The 15467-nt window shown below is 45.5% G+C and overlaps 1 protein-coding gene across 2 annotated transcripts in view; it reads left to right on the forward strand.

The window, feature by feature from the left end:
* LOC135907564 (uncharacterized) overlaps positions 1 to 15467 on the forward strand; it is a 166265-nt gene that overhangs the window by 80418 nt on the left and 70380 nt on the right. Inside the window, exons 4-6 of one of the 2 annotated variants that reach the window (XM_065439241.2) lie at positions 1309 to 1399; positions 2081 to 2226; positions 9865 to 10060. In XM_065439241.2, the coding sequence (XP_065295313.1) occupies positions 1309 to 1399; positions 2081 to 2226; positions 9865 to 10060 (433 nt within the window). The remainder of the gene's footprint in view (positions 1 to 1308; positions 1400 to 2080; positions 2227 to 9864; positions 10061 to 15467) is intronic. The other variant, XM_065439242.2, reaches the window with a different exon arrangement.

The raw sequence follows: 15467 nt of genomic DNA on the forward strand, positions 1-15467 counted from the left end.
ACATTTGAAAAAAGGTAGATACATTGCATACAATGAAAAACGTACGATAGATGATGAATTTCTACAAAAAGTTAATTAATTTGACAAAATTGAAGCAACCTCAGCAATGAACACATGGTGATTATTTGTATATACAACATGGTGGGGAAGGGCATTCGAATCAGTTGCTGTTCCAGAAAAATAAAAAGAAGCAGAGAAGGTAGTTGTGTGTGAGCGTGGTTTTAAAACTTGGAGTAGATGACGAGCTCGTTGCGATATTCTTGCGGGTGGAATGATGTATGGCACACGATTAAGTGAACTGTAGAAAAACTTATGATGACACCAAAAGCGCACGTGCTTTCTTTACCTGTCGCTTGATGGGGTTGCAGGCAACCGCCGCAGAGTGCAGGCCACGCGTTCGCGTGTGCCGTTCACTGAAGGAAGACAGTGTACATTTCTAGACACTTTTATAACCTGTCTGTGTTTTTGTATGTTAATATAATATTGATATTATATTAATTTACCGTATGGAAACGAAAATATTTAAGTGTGTCTATTATATACTGTGTACTCATATGTCATTTGTACTCATGAAAGACACTGCTTTGCAGCACACTGATTGTACATTTCACCTTAAGCATTTTCACTTATTCACTGTCATTGATCTCATTGGATGGTGTACACTGTGCACACCAAAATGTACACACGTTTTCTGTCCTCGTTGCCATATATAGGGGCAAAAACGTCGTCCAACTGCAAACATGCAGCTTTTATGTTCTCTCTATCTGTATCACTGTATGTTTATTTTTGTATTTTTTATTGAGATATGTCATCTGTTCCACTCGTGTGCCTTCTTAAATCAATTTTGTCTGTTCACGCCCTGCCCTCAATGACGTGCATGATGTACACCCGAAAAAAAAAATTATGTCGTCTTAGTAGATGACATCGTGTGGGTGGCATTGATGTCGTTGTTATTCTTGATGCAGCATTCTGCGTTAATGGTGCTATACACATCGTCATGCTGCATCATGAGGATGGACCGTAGACATTAGGTTACTTGTTCATCCTTCTTCGGAAGTACAAGCATACTGCAGATGCAGTTATTTTGCATCCTAATTAAAACACAACTTATTCAGTCCTGGTGCCCTTCCTACTATCACTGCGTTGCATCCACAGGCTGAGCACAGCGGGTGCTGTTTATTCGAACTACGTAAGCATGTGGAAACATGCCCTATCTAGAACTCTCGCACGGAATACAGTGATTGGTGAAGTGTAAATTTGTTAGTTAGTGTTCTTCTTGGTGCACAGTACCCTTCTTCATTTGTCCAGGATTCCTGGAGATTCTGGGGAACACCGAAGACGGCAGATGCGACAGCGCCCTTCAGCTCTTGGATAAAACAGCAAACGATGATGACTGCAGGTACGCCTTCCTTCTTGTACTGCTTGGAATGCAAAGCGTTGGAGCAAGTATTTATAGACGTGAGTGACTTCGAAACTTTACTTCCTGGCCCCCTGCTCAGTTTCGCTGCTTTCTTCACCGTCACTATGGCATGACAATATTAAGTATGAAGAATAACTTACTCTGTAAACTGACTAGCGCCCTTAAGCATCCTTAAGGGTGCAAATCGGTCTATACCTCAGACCTTTACACCTTGAACAGTCTAATGGTGGAAGTTAAATATAGAAAGCACCCTGCAGAGTGCAAGTCGCTTTAAAGTCTAGGTTAACGGCATTCTTTCTTCCCATGTGGAAATAAATTTATGAGTATGAAGGCCGGCAAATGCGATAAACGTTCTTACTAAAGAGAAATAGAAATTAATGAGGAAGAACGAGAACTTTCCACTTGAATTGGAGGGGAATTACCGTCAATCTCTATGTACGCTGCTCCAGGGCTGTAAGTGAAATCAACGCCAAGACATCGCATTTTAAATATGTGGCACTCCAAGTGCCCCTCCGCCCCACTTGAATAAAAGGCTAAAACCGGAAAAATGTTTTCGGTGCACAGAAAAAATCCTGTGTGCGAATACAATCATGACCTCTAGTGCGACGTTAGGTCATTTGAAGCATAAAGAAGTGCAAAGACGTTGCGTTTTCTTTTCAGGAACTTTGAAGACCCTTTCAAAAGTTGCATGAACTCTGTCGCAGAAAAAATACATGTTCCATCTCACTTCATGTCAGATGCGATGCGCCTTCTAGGATGTCTGGATCGTCGAAGCGAAGTGGCCATCGAAATGAGTGAAGGGAAAGGTGATGTATCTACTTTTCACAAAGACACGTACATGTAGTATGCATAGTAGGATTAGTAAAGAAAAATCACACGAAGCGACCACACTAAAGACAAGAAAAATATTGAAGGAGAGAGCAAGCTCTTTTAATCGAATCGCCGGGTAACTGTTAATTTTTATATCTTGTGGACTTTATTTATTTCAAGGAATAACTTACCAGACGATATCTAGCTTCCAAAAGACGCTTCATTTCTATGTACGTTACGACCATCCGCCTATCCCCGCCACCCATTTGGCATCTTAACTATTGACACAATGAATGGAAAGTTAGCTAACTTGTTTTATTTACTAAATGAATGTCAGCGACTTAAAATGTTGCTGGAGTTCCTCCTTCAGTGTGTCTTACTTAATTTTCTGTGAACTGTAGCATAAACTCCTATACCGTTTTCTTTTGTGTGTCTCGCGATTTCCGAGTTCTCTTAAAGTCAGCCAAAAACAGCTGTAAATTTTGTGTGTACTCATAAAGACAAAGCCTTTAGCGCAATTCAAAAAGAGAGGGACGTGACAGAAACCTAGGACGGTGCTAACTTTCAATTACGTTTATTGAAACACAGAAGCAGATATATAGCGAACCAGGTATGAAAAGATACAAAAGATACAAAAATTTAAAAGATTAATCACACTGTACGCACGCACACCCATTACCGTCCGGGAACGCGATTTCCTTGTCAGAAAGATTAACTGAACGTGTACTAACAGAGTCTGCTACCCGCCGTGGTTGCTCAGTGGCTATGGTGTGGGGCTGCTGAACACGAGGTCGCGGGATCAAATCCCGGCCACGGCGGCCGCATTTCGATGGGGGCGAAATGCGAAAACACCCGTGTACTTAGATTTAGGTGCACGTTAAAGAACCCAAGGTGGTCAAAATTTCCGGAGTCCTCCACTACGGCGTACCTCATAATCAGAAAGTGGTTTTGGCACGTAAAACCCCATTATTTTTTTTCAAGCCTTTCATTGAGACATCTGCCAGTTTGCCCTATGTATGCCCGACCACAAGTTAACGGAATACGGTAAAGCACCCCTTGCGAGCACTACACAAACTTATTTTTATGCTTCACTTTTCATCGCCTTGATCAGCATATCATATTGACCGCAAATAAAGATGGCGACAGCGGAAGAGAACACATAAACGACACGGGCGGTAACATTAAACTAGTTTATTCACGGCAGCCCGTGGGCATATATAGACAAATAGAACATGCGCAGAACGCAGCAAACACGAACACTCATCAGCCTAGCGGGGCAGCCAATTATTAAAAAAAATCTATTTCCGGTTGAACCAACCCAATGGAAGTGTCCCTAACACAGTCTTCGCCTTTCTTTCTTATGTGATAATCCTCCATCAGTTCGCGTGCAGTCTGGTCCTGGCTTCTCCCAAGAATCTTTATCTCCTTAAAGAAGGTGCACAGTGACAGGCATTGCAGTGCACAGGCAAGTGCACCAATTCATCTTTCGTTAACTTTTTTTCGTGTTCCCTTGCTCGATCATTCAGGCACCGTCCTGTCAGCCCTATGTAGGGCTTGCCACACGCCAAGTTACCACCCGTGTCGTTTATATGTTCCCTTCTGCTGTCCCCGTCATTATCTGCGGTCAGTATGATATGCAGTAAACACCAACTAGGCCAAACTGAAGTTCTTCGGAAGCATATATCTCTTACAGATGGCCCTTCTTTCTGTGTTCCATCGTCTTTCGTGTCCTCAGACGAACAATCACTCATCAGTTGCATCGTGGCCACTACCTGCCGTGCGAGATTCATCGGCTTCTGTATCAAGTGCGGCCTGATCCCTTCGGAAGTGAGTGCACTGTTTGGGTGTGTCGTTCCGTCGTGGGGTCACATCAAGCGTCTATGCAAAATTCTCCGGCAGAGTTGTGGTGGCAAGTTCTGCTCAACGATTGCTCAACGATTGGCGTTGCATCACAAGCTTTACTAAAGCTGCATAATGGCATGTGGAAAAGGATTTGAAGTCTGCTAGACGTACCTCTCATCAGTTGACCGAGCACTGCTGGAACCACATGGTTGGTCATTTCCTTAGGGCACGCAACGGTACGAGGACCAGTCGGGGACAAGGAAATAAGCCGCTTGGGCTGGGCGACGCAGGCGTCCCAGAAGACATGAACGCCCTGCTTGCTAAAGGACCGAAGTACAGCGTCGAGCATCACGTTCCTACCCATGAACTGGCTGCTCTGAACAGGCGGGTGGTGAAGGCTCCACAGGATCACGATGACCGGTGTCTATTGGAAAGTGTTGCCTGTCTTCGCAGGAGTGCCAATCAAACAGTATCCGCCATACATAGGACTTTGACATTTTGTAAAGACAACGAGCTTGTACTTTTAGAGGCAGACAAAGAAGGGGAATTTGTTGTGCTCCCGAAGGGCTTGTTTGGTGCTAAAGCCTCCGCGGCACCGTAGAAGAATTTTAAACCTATTAGGAACTCTGGAACTCTGAAACCAGAGTAAAAAGCAGGATTATCAGAATGTGCAATTCTCTTAATCTGGATAAACTAGCTAGGACATCAGTAACGCTTCGGGCTCCACGCCAATTGTTTTCTTTGCTGTGAAGACACATAAACCCGGCCTTCCATTCAGGACAATAGCTATCGAGCGTGAAACGTGGCAGGTTCAAGTTAGCCGGTTCATTTTAAAGAGTTTGAAGGCGCTTGCTATATCAGACACCTTTGTTACAAAAAGCTCTGACGAGGTTGTTGATTTTCTAAGGGCTAACCAGGACATAGGTCCGGCTTGTTCAGTTGATGTAGGAGATCTTTACTAGTACGTTCCTCATAAAGATCTGTTTGTTACTGTGAGGAGGTGTATTGAAGAAAACGGCACTATTCCCTTCCAGAACGCAGTTGGTATTTTGGTGGAAGATTTTTTGATGCTTTTAGAAACTTATCTTAATAGCACTTTTATCAGTTTTGACGAACACTTCTTTCTGCAGAAACGTGGAATCTGAATCGGCTCGTGCATTGCGCCGCTTTTGTGTAACATTTCTTTAGCTGCAATAGACAAAGCGCTTGGTCAGGCGTTTTTTTTTGGGGGGGGGGGCGTTTTTACACATTCTAAAGGTTTTTAGATATGTGGATGATTTTGTAATTGTTTTTAACGAGCCAGGAAGTTCAACTTCTTGTGACAGCTAGCCGTTTTTAAACAACTCGGTAAAGGGCTTTCTTTTACTCACGAGCTTCCACTTGACAATTCCTTCGTTTTTTAGACCTAAACATTTTCTTCGCCAAAGGACACGCCTGCTCGCAGTACTCCCCTCGGGCACAGTAGGGTTTGCTGCCATATGTCTCCACCCAGTCAAAGATTGCTAAACGACGAGTAGCGATGCTCTGCTTAGAATCAGCTCTCCGCAAGTCGTGTGTGCACAAAATGTGGCTTGCCTTTGAGAATCACATTTCCCGCCTTAAGACGGCAGGGTTCCCTGACTCGATGGTGACGCCAGTGGTGGAAACCCTCCTGCAGAAGGTAAAAAGATCTAGGAGCAAAGCAAGGGTGAGGACGACTACTATGGCCGTAATGCCTGAAGTGGAACCGTATATGCATAGGGCCACTCACAACCTAAGGAAGGTGGCTTGGAGGTATGGAGTCCCCCTTATCTTTCCAGCTCTTTTTAGCTGGCACGGCTCTGCCCCCGCACCTCCAGTTCTCCTAAAGGACGGCAAGGCTGTGGCAAGAACCATACCAAGCCGTATGCAAAATGCAATGTAGGAGTTGTGTACGAAATCCCCCTGGCGTGTGGCAAGTCCTACATAGGGCAGACAGGACGGTGCCTAAATAATCGAGCCAGGAAACACAAACAAATGTTAATGAAATATTAATTGGCGCACTTGCCTGCGCACTGCAACGCCTGTCACTGTGCACCTCTTTTTAAGGAGATAAAGATTCTGGGGAGAAGCGAGGACCAGACTGCAAGTGCACTGATGGACGTTTATCACATTATAAAGAAAGGCCAATACAGTGTTAGTGCCACAAGGTTGTTTGAACCGGAAATAGATTTTTTTGATAATTGGTTGCCCCGCTAGGCTGAAGAGCGTTCTTGTTGGCTGCGTTCTGCGCATGTTCTATTTGCTTATATATGCACACGGGCTGCCGTGAATGAACCATTTGAATGTTACCACCCGTGTCGTTTATGTGTTCTCCTCCGCTGTCCTCGTCTTTATTTGCGGTCAATATCATATGCAGTAAACACCAACTAGGCCAAACTGAAGTTCTTCTGATCCCCTTGATCATTTAGGAAAAGGGTCCGTCAACTTACACAACTATGATAGCCTGTCTGGGGCAGAAAATGTCAACTTCACATTCGCCTTGTTGGCAACCCCCTTCGGGCTATGGGAGATACCGTGCATGTACGGAGTCACCACCGTATTTTTCCTTTCGGTGGGCTGTTCGCCGCCGCCCTTCTTGCATTTCTTCACGAAGCCTTCCGCCACGGAAACAGGCTCATCTGTGGGATAACTAGCCGCAGAAAGCCGACTGGCTTGCTCGCTCAGGCTGACGGGTACCACGACAGGGCATGATTTTTTCAAGGCGTTGGTTAAGCACATGTTACCAATTTCCCGTCTGACAAGCTTCGAGTGGAAGGATGAATAGGAAAGGAGTGGTTTGTTGGCCCTAGGGTGGTAATACCCGCTTATGTGGGTTTTTGCGAAAATTAACATTACATCTAAAAATTCAGAAATGACTGTGGAATTTTTAGCAGATAATTCTAACCAGCGCATGACTGCCATCTCTGTAGACGTAAAAGATCTGTATTATTCGCTCCCTCATGAGCAGTTGCTTGCTTGTGTGGAAGACAGCATCGAGTGCTTTGGGTCTGTTGCATTCCAGAATGCCGTTGTACATCAGTGGCAGGGCTCATAGAACTTTTACATATTTATCTAAACTCCACCTATGCGGAATGAATTTATGGCGCACACTTACAGAAACGTGGTGTCTGCATAGAGTCTTGCATTACGCCGGTGCTTAGCGGTTTCTTTTTAGCTCAAAGCGACAGGACTGTAGCCACCCATCTACTAGATTTTAAGACATAGAAATATTCTGGACTTGATGATTTTTTTTTAAAATTTCAATAGACAACAGCACAGTTAGCGTTGTACAGGACCTTACATCCTTGTAATGTCTTTTTAGGCACTGTTTTAAACCACTTGATTTGACCCATGAACAACGTACGGGCTGACAAGAAATTGCAATTTTCAGACTTAATGTTAATTTCGCAGAAACCCACATAAGCTGATATTACCACCCTAGGCCTAACACACCACTCCTTTCGTATTCATCCTCCCACTCGAAGCTTGTTAAACGGGCAATTGTGAAAATGTGCTTAACCAACGCCATGAAAAAATCATGCCCTGTCGTGGTACCCGTCAGCCTGAGCGAGCAAGACAGTCGGCTTTCTGCGGCTAGGTATCCCACAGATGGGCCTGTTTCCGTGGCGGAAGGCTTCGTGAAGAAGTGCAAGAAGGGCGGCGGCGAACAGCCCACCGAAAGGAAAAATACGGCGGTGACTCCGTACATGCACGGTATCTCCGGTAGGCTGAAGGGGGTTGCCAATAAGGCGAATGTGCAGTTGACATTCTTTGCCCCAGACAGGCTATCATAGTTGTGTAAGTTGACGGACCCTCTTTCTAAACGATCAAGGGGATGTAGAGTGAAGCATAGAAATAAGTTTGTGGAGTGCTCGCAAGGGGCGGTTTACCACATTCCGTTAATTGTGGTCGGGTATACATAGGCCAAGATGTCTCAATGAAAGGCTTGCAGAACATAAGCGAAATGTGCCAAGACCAAGGGACGGGAACTATTCTTAACATTGTCATGATTGTCCCAGCAAAACGTGCAAGCCAATGTTCGGCGCATGCACAGTAGAGGCCATAAGCAAAGACCGCTGCATGCATGAAATAATCAAAGCCCGGCTGATTTGAAAAAAGGGAGAAGACTCCGTTAGTATAGGTTCAGTTAATCTTTCTGACAAGGAAATCGCGTGCCCGGGCGGTAATGGGGTGTGCGTGCACTCAGTGTGATTAATCTCTTGCATTTTAGTATCTTTTCTGTCTTTTCATACCTGATTCCCTATATATCTGTCTTTGTGTTTTAATAAACGTAATTGACAGTTAGCGCTGTCCTAGGTCTCTGTCACGTCCCTGTTTTTTTTTAATTGCGCTAAATGCTTCGCCATTATGAATAAACCGTACAAACTAGCCCAAGAATCACCCTTGTTGAATTTAGTGTGTGCTTTGACTTATTTTTTTCTAATTCCTGCCTCTCTCTGTGCTCGTTTAAAATTTTACCATGAGTGCATGCTCCCACTTGTATATGTATAGTGGGGCCTCTTCTTGGCGTTCTTTCGGGGGATCAAATTACAGTATTTTTTGCTTTTTTTTTCTTGTTCAAAGTTTTTCTTAGTCTGAAGGCTTCTTGTGACAGCGTTTGTCAAGTCGTTATTTGTTTTTATACTTCCCGACATTTTTCTGGGCCTACATTTCAGCATAGTGAGATGTGGCACCGGAACTGGAAATATTTAACTATAAGCTAAATCAGTAACCTTTAAATAAGTGTAATTTATAGTGACAAGAGCCTTTGCTTTTGGTGTTGGTTATTTTTCTTTCAGTCACCGTTTTTACCGGATAATAAATCTCACAAAGTTATCACACGATGCTCGCACTTCAGTGTATCGCGATTTCTAGAATGTTGTCGCCTATTCTACAGCAAAACAATTGTGTCTGAGTGGATTGCGTGCGCGAAGCAAATTTCAGTGTATAATCTGAGAGGATACGGGTTTTCATTTCGCGTGTCAATGCTTTGTATTGTTTTTATATAGGTTCCCGGTTTTTATTAGGAAGAGAACGCTGTGAGTAGCGTAGCTGGCGCTGATATGTGTATCGTGCGGTACATTGCAAGCGTATCGAAGTGTATCGCGACCACCTCGTCCATCGGGAGAGGCCGCGCGTGGACGCGATTCGCAGCAGCCGCCGTGCTGTTCATGCAGTTTCCACGCAGATAATGCGCGCTACTCTGGCGCCATATCGCAGCCATGGTCGCCGCACCATCCGTCTTGCGCGGCACTTGGCTTTTCTTTTCACTCTTTCGTTGCACCAACGACGAGGGTGGCCCTTCGTCGCGGGGAAAGCTTGCCACCAATGGCAGCGGCGCCAACTCTCAATAGAGCGTCACATCGAGCCTTACTGGCAGCCACTTGTCAGCACCCCTTGCAGGAGCAGTGATCCCTGTCACACATACTGGCACCGTGGACCGACCTCAGTAGCTGACGCCGCGGGCGACAGTAGCCTCCTCCCCCCTACGTCACCCCTCCCCTCGGAAGCCCAGATGATATCGCCCACGTGGCTTAAGAGAAGCCGTCGACGCCGGGAACTCATCGCATGCGCAGGCTGTCTCCACTCCGCTGCTCCTGCGCTCCCGCCTAATGCTCTCACGGTAGCCTCCTCCTCCGCTTTCCTCTTTGCACGCACTTCATTCACCTGCCGCTCCACTGCGCGTTCGCTCGATTGCGCGGTAGAACGCCGGCGACGCTGAATGCAAGAACGGGTGCTTAACAGCGGCGCTCTATAAAAGAACTAAAAAAGCGGTGAACAATTGTCTGCAGTCACTTCTTTTTCAGACCCCACGGCCAGCTCATCAGAACCTAAGCGGGAGCATAGCATCCGAGTCTGCGAAGCAACAAAGGTGGCCCAGTGCCTCACCCACCCGTACAAGGCCGTGACCAATGGTGGGCGGTCACTGTTCACCACCGACACTCGGATTTCTCTATCGCTCAACGATGTCATCACAAAGTTGTGTCGGTGAGAACACCCTGCGTTACTACACCTGATGCTTTCATTTGCCTGTAGAAGTTTCTTTCAAAAGTGAACTCGATAGCAATGCAACAACCTTGTTTTTTTCAGTCAAGCAGCATCGTTGTAATGGGACCGTATTGCTACTCCGCCGAGAGGGAAGGACAATAGCGATGTTACCGCCGTTGACTTTTGGTAGCTCTGTAAACTGCTCTTCTGTGTGGTCTTTGTGTATGGCAATGTCTTGAATTCAATGGCCTGCGAACATAATGCCTTGAGAAGCCAAAACAAAATGACAACTGGCATTTCTCCCTGTAAACAGGTTATGCAAGGTATCCAACTATTTGAATTCTGGAAAACAAGAGCGGCGAACTCGAGGAATAGAAAATAGAAAATGTGCAATGCGGCAAAAATAAATCAGAAGTGAGAATAATTTCATTTGGGGGTGTGGTCTTGCCACTAATACTTGAACAATGCGCTACACCGGCAACCCCAGCACAGGCCCGTTCTGATGAAGTTTACTGTACGTGTCTTGGTGGAGAGCTTTAAATGACTGTAAAATACAAGTGCACATTCTTCGATTGTCTCAGTAATGTGTGGCACAAAATCTAGCTGCAATCTAAAACGTGTACCTTAGACTGGTTTTCTTATCCGCCTTCAGCAAGGGGTCGAAAGACACGCGGGGCACTCCTACCCAGGGTGCATGGTGTTTCAACTTCGGACAGTAACACGGGCGGCTGCATGTGTGCAGAGAGGGGGGAAACGATACGTATTCACGAATGTTGTTGGCATATGTGCAAGCGTTATTTTCAGGCACATAGATGTGATTTCGTGATGTCCTAGAATTCGGGGAATATTTAGGTTCAACCACGTATTCCACATGGCTCATGCTGTAGGCTTGTTAATTTAGCGGGATCAAAATCACAAGGCTACATTTTAGAGTTTGTGGTCCAACGAGCAGCGGGACAGGGGACAGAGGAAAAAACGAGGGCGAGCGCTTACTGCCAACTGAAATTTTGTTACTTGATACAAGGTTTTATATAGAAATAACAGAGGGAAAACGACATAAAACTATATGTGTAAGAAAAAAAAATAAAGATGAAAAATATTATAAAGATGCCATCACCGCTCACTGTTCGCGCTGCCATTGCCTAAGAAAGGCATCTCCCTTCGTGATAAGGCCAGGGATGGCTTACTTATGCACGGGAATAGTTCAATGCCATGCTAGCTGATTCAACGGTGATGCGCGTTCGATCGTCCCTGTGTGTGCAAATTAATTTTTGTTTTTCCGAACAGAGGGGTACATCTGCACTCGCTGCAATTCAGGGCTGAGAAACCTTCCTTTCCATTCTGTTTTTTTTTACACATACATGTTTGTTTTTTACATATATTTTTATGTCGTTTTCCCTCTTTTTTTTCTTTGTAACAACTTGTGTCAGACGATAATATTTCTGTAGGCAGTAAGCCCTTGTCGTCGTTCTTTCTTGTGTCCCCTGTCGCGATTCGTGCTGCACCACACCGTATAAAATGGAAAACCAACTAGCCCAGGTCATCACCTTACAGGCCCGAAGGATGTACAGATGATGGTTTATACTAGATAGTAGATGTATAATATAGTCTGTGATGCTGTACTTGACTTCAAGAACCAAAGTTTCTTCATAGCACTCATGTATTGGTGCACGCTGAAAGGTAAATAGAATTTGGAACACAGCGGTCAGTGCGTAATTCATAAAAGGGCCCTGTATTTAAGCATAATAATCGAAGTGCCGTGAACGTTTGTGCATTTAGTTGAACTTGAAAGTAGTAAACTTGAACAAGTGGTGAATACTCCTCCAGGTCGTTTGAATCTTAGGCTAAAATGCCCGGATCTGAATAGCAATGTGGCAAATAATATCACATGAAGCGCCCAAAAGGCGCATATATAGTAATGCCTATATCTGTTAACTTTACATGTTTGAGTACTGTAGTGCGGTAAGCTTGGCAGCTTCGGTGGAGTGTGAATGTTTAGACGACAGATACATGCCGATTCCTGTTAAAGGGAAGCTGAAGAGTCTGTCGAATTCAATAAGGCGTTCATATACGGATGCGGGAACCTTATAAACCATTTAGGTAAAATTTGGGTTTTTTTCAATTAGGAGTGACGTAATTGTCGGTTGAAATTGCGCTGTAGCTCCGCCCCCCACTGAGTGAGCGAGCGGAGCGGAGACCGGAAACCGCGGTGTTGTGACGACAACTCTAGTGTTTCGTTCCTTCGCAGCGTCCGCGACCGTGCCTGACCGCGCTTGTTTCTGCGTGCGTGTCATTGTAATCTGCTTCGATCGACCCTGCATGCCTTTGTTGGTGCGTCTGCGTGTACGTAGAGTGGTAGTCAACGTGCGTGGTAGTCAACGTGAGTGGTAATCAACGTGAGTGGTAGTCAACAGATGAAGGTCACTACACGTACTGCATGAACCGGGAAGCTTTTCACGCGTTTAAACCGTCTTTGTAGATTGCCTACAGCTTTGGACAGCGCACAAATGCCGATGATCGCATCCCCGCTTACGTTCTACGAGGAGGCATGCAGGAACACAACACTACAGTTGTTTGACCGGAAACGAACTCACTAGATCGGCGAAAGATCGCCGAGATCACTAGATCGCTTTGCAAAAAACATACTCACCAAAGAGAATTTTCAACACGAGGAGATCCCAAGACGTTGCTTTCGTTCGTGTCGAAAGCACTGCTCGCACCAGCATCGTTTGCTTCTTCGAGAGGCCGGCTCTTCGCAATCGGCTCGTACATGTAGGGAGCAACGCCGAACTCCTCAGAAAAACGCAGTCTCTCTATATTTTCCATTACCGTCTCAAAAAAGACAGCACCAAACTACCTGGCACCGCGCTTCATGTGTAGCGGCAGCGGTCGGTTACTAGAGTTGACGTCACGAGGCGCACCGACCAATCACAGGCGGAAACGAGACGCGCGAGCTGGGCGTGTCCTCTGCTGCACTTTTGGGCGAAATAAAATATATTTGCGCTTTCTTTCGCTCAATTTCGATACGATATTCGAATTCAGAGGGTTGAAAACCATTATGTACAGATGTTCATTCATTTTATCTGGAAAAACTTTCAACTTCCCTTTAATGGTATCGCCCGAGTCATAACCTCACAACTTCTACCATTTCAGTGGCGGAAGTAATTGACACCCTTGTCTGGCTATCCATTCGCGTATTGCTTCAAAAATGTCGCAGTTCCGCCCGAAAGGCTAAGCCTTGAGAGAGATAGCAAAGCATTATACAACTGCAGGAAGCAACGTTCGTAGTTTTATCGGCCGTATATATTGTAGAATATAATCGCCTTCTCAATGAATTAGCAATCATGGTCTTGCGGGCGCACGGGCAAACAGAAATCACTCACGTCAAGCAATATCATAAAAAGTTTCAACTGGACATATGCCCAACACAGCTATTTTCGCGCTTCCTCACAGTTAGCTGCAAATGTAATATGCCCAGTGACTGACGAAGTGATTCAGCACTGTGTCGCTATGTTTGCCAATTGCCTTATGCGTTCACAAAAGAGTTTGTGCACACTTGAAATAATTTAACCGGAAAGCAAGAGCATCTGCCGCACTAGGCAGCCATGCTAGCATGGAAGCTCGATAGACTGCATGATATGGAAATGCCGTAAAACGACAAGAAGCGGCCAGATCATCACTAGTAAGCATGAGCGTGCAAAGCAATGATGATGATATATGGGCACCCCCTCGAAAGGGGGCGGTGACAAATAATCACCTAGCCTGCTTGAGCCAATGCGCTATGCTATACATGCTTTTAAGAGTAGCATTTTATCTACATGTCTTTAATTTCCTGTATCTTCGTTAAACCTTTTATATCTTTTTTCTACCTTTGCTTATGCCTGGAATGAATCCGGTCATATTATCCCTTCCCTGCTTTTTCTCCAACAGCCTAAACGTACCTTGCTTAGGTCGACTGCTGACCGGTTGATGCCTTTTATCCACTTTAAATCTCAGCGCGTCTGGATGGTGCACTTTACTTGCGAATCTCACCGGCTGAATACCTTTGCATTCCTTTGGGATGCATTGTTCTGACTCCGGATTTTTGCTGCAGCATACACATGCTTTGTCCTCTTGCGAATATATGCTTATATGTTTGTTCTTAATATTTGGTAGTATGTTTTGTTCTTAAGCAACGAGCTCAAGTCTCAGAGCAAGGCACTACCCATCGTATTAACGTATAGATTTTGCTTTATAACGTCTTTACCCGCCGTGGTTGCTCAGTGGCTATGGTGTTGGGCTGCTGAGCACGAGGTAGCGGGAGCGAATCCCGGCCACGGCGGCCGCATTTCGATGGGGGCGAAATGCGAAAACACCCGTGTGCTTAGATTTAGGTGCACGTTAAAGAACCCCAGGTGGTCAAAATTTCCGGAGTCCTCCACTACGGCGTGCCTCATAATCAGAAAGTGGTTTTGGCACGTAAAACCCCAAATATTATTATTATTATTATTATTATTATAACGTCTTTGATGACATTCCTTTAAATCTCCATGGCATTTCTTTGTTTCCATCCTTTGCATTCAATTTATGGTTTCTCTTTTCCTCACCTTATCTTGATAACTTCTACATGTTTATTTACACTTTTAGTTACCGTGTTCAAGGTTGCCGACATTCTTCACCTCTGCCTGAATTCCATGTCCTCGCTTTTGTGGCACAAATATTTGTGCACTCTACCCACCAAATTATTTTCATTCAGGTTCCTGGGTCATTCTTGAAAACAAACTTTGCTTTGTGTTTCTCTGTGTTCAAAAAAGGCCCAACCCATATTGTCGTGTACTGCCTAATTTTCTTCCTTTTACCGCGTGCCCCTAAGTCCATCCGGCCTACAATCTTCAGAGCGAGCGCCGTCTGCTTCACGCTTTGCTTCACGAGTGCCTGCCGTTGTTATCCGTAGTTCCACCGCACACCTCCAGAAATAACCAGATGAGACAGCTGGAAGTATTTGCAACTACCGTTACTTACTCCTTAACAGAAGACGACGCAGGTACTCCGACCCACCGCGGTAGCTTAATGCCTACGACGCTGCGCTGCTGAATTCAAACTCGCGCCTATGATCAGGCACGTACCCAGGGGGGGGGGGGGGAGGGGGGCTCGAAATCAAGTGGCATACCCCCCCTTCCCCACCCACGCCACCACTCCTCACACATTCCTAAAGCGCCGCCAGATAAATGTTGAGACTTGGCAGCTGTTCATCGGTCAGCATTATTGTTCTGTGCGCATCACGAATGCACGGCCAGACTTTTCTTTCAAGAGGGAAGCGAGCATTCCTTACTTTTATGGCTTTCTCTTTCACTGGCCCCACGCGGACTCCGAGCTGTGCGGGAGAGAAAGGACCCCGCTCCCTCCGTTCGGTTCCTGGGAGTGACCC

This window comes from Dermacentor albipictus, chromosome 1 (genome assembly GCF_038994185.2).
Source record: "Dermacentor albipictus isolate Rhodes 1998 colony chromosome 1, USDA_Dalb.pri_finalv2, whole genome shotgun sequence".
NCBI classification, from domain to species: Eukaryota; Metazoa; Arthropoda; class Arachnida; order Ixodida; family Ixodidae; genus Dermacentor; species Dermacentor albipictus.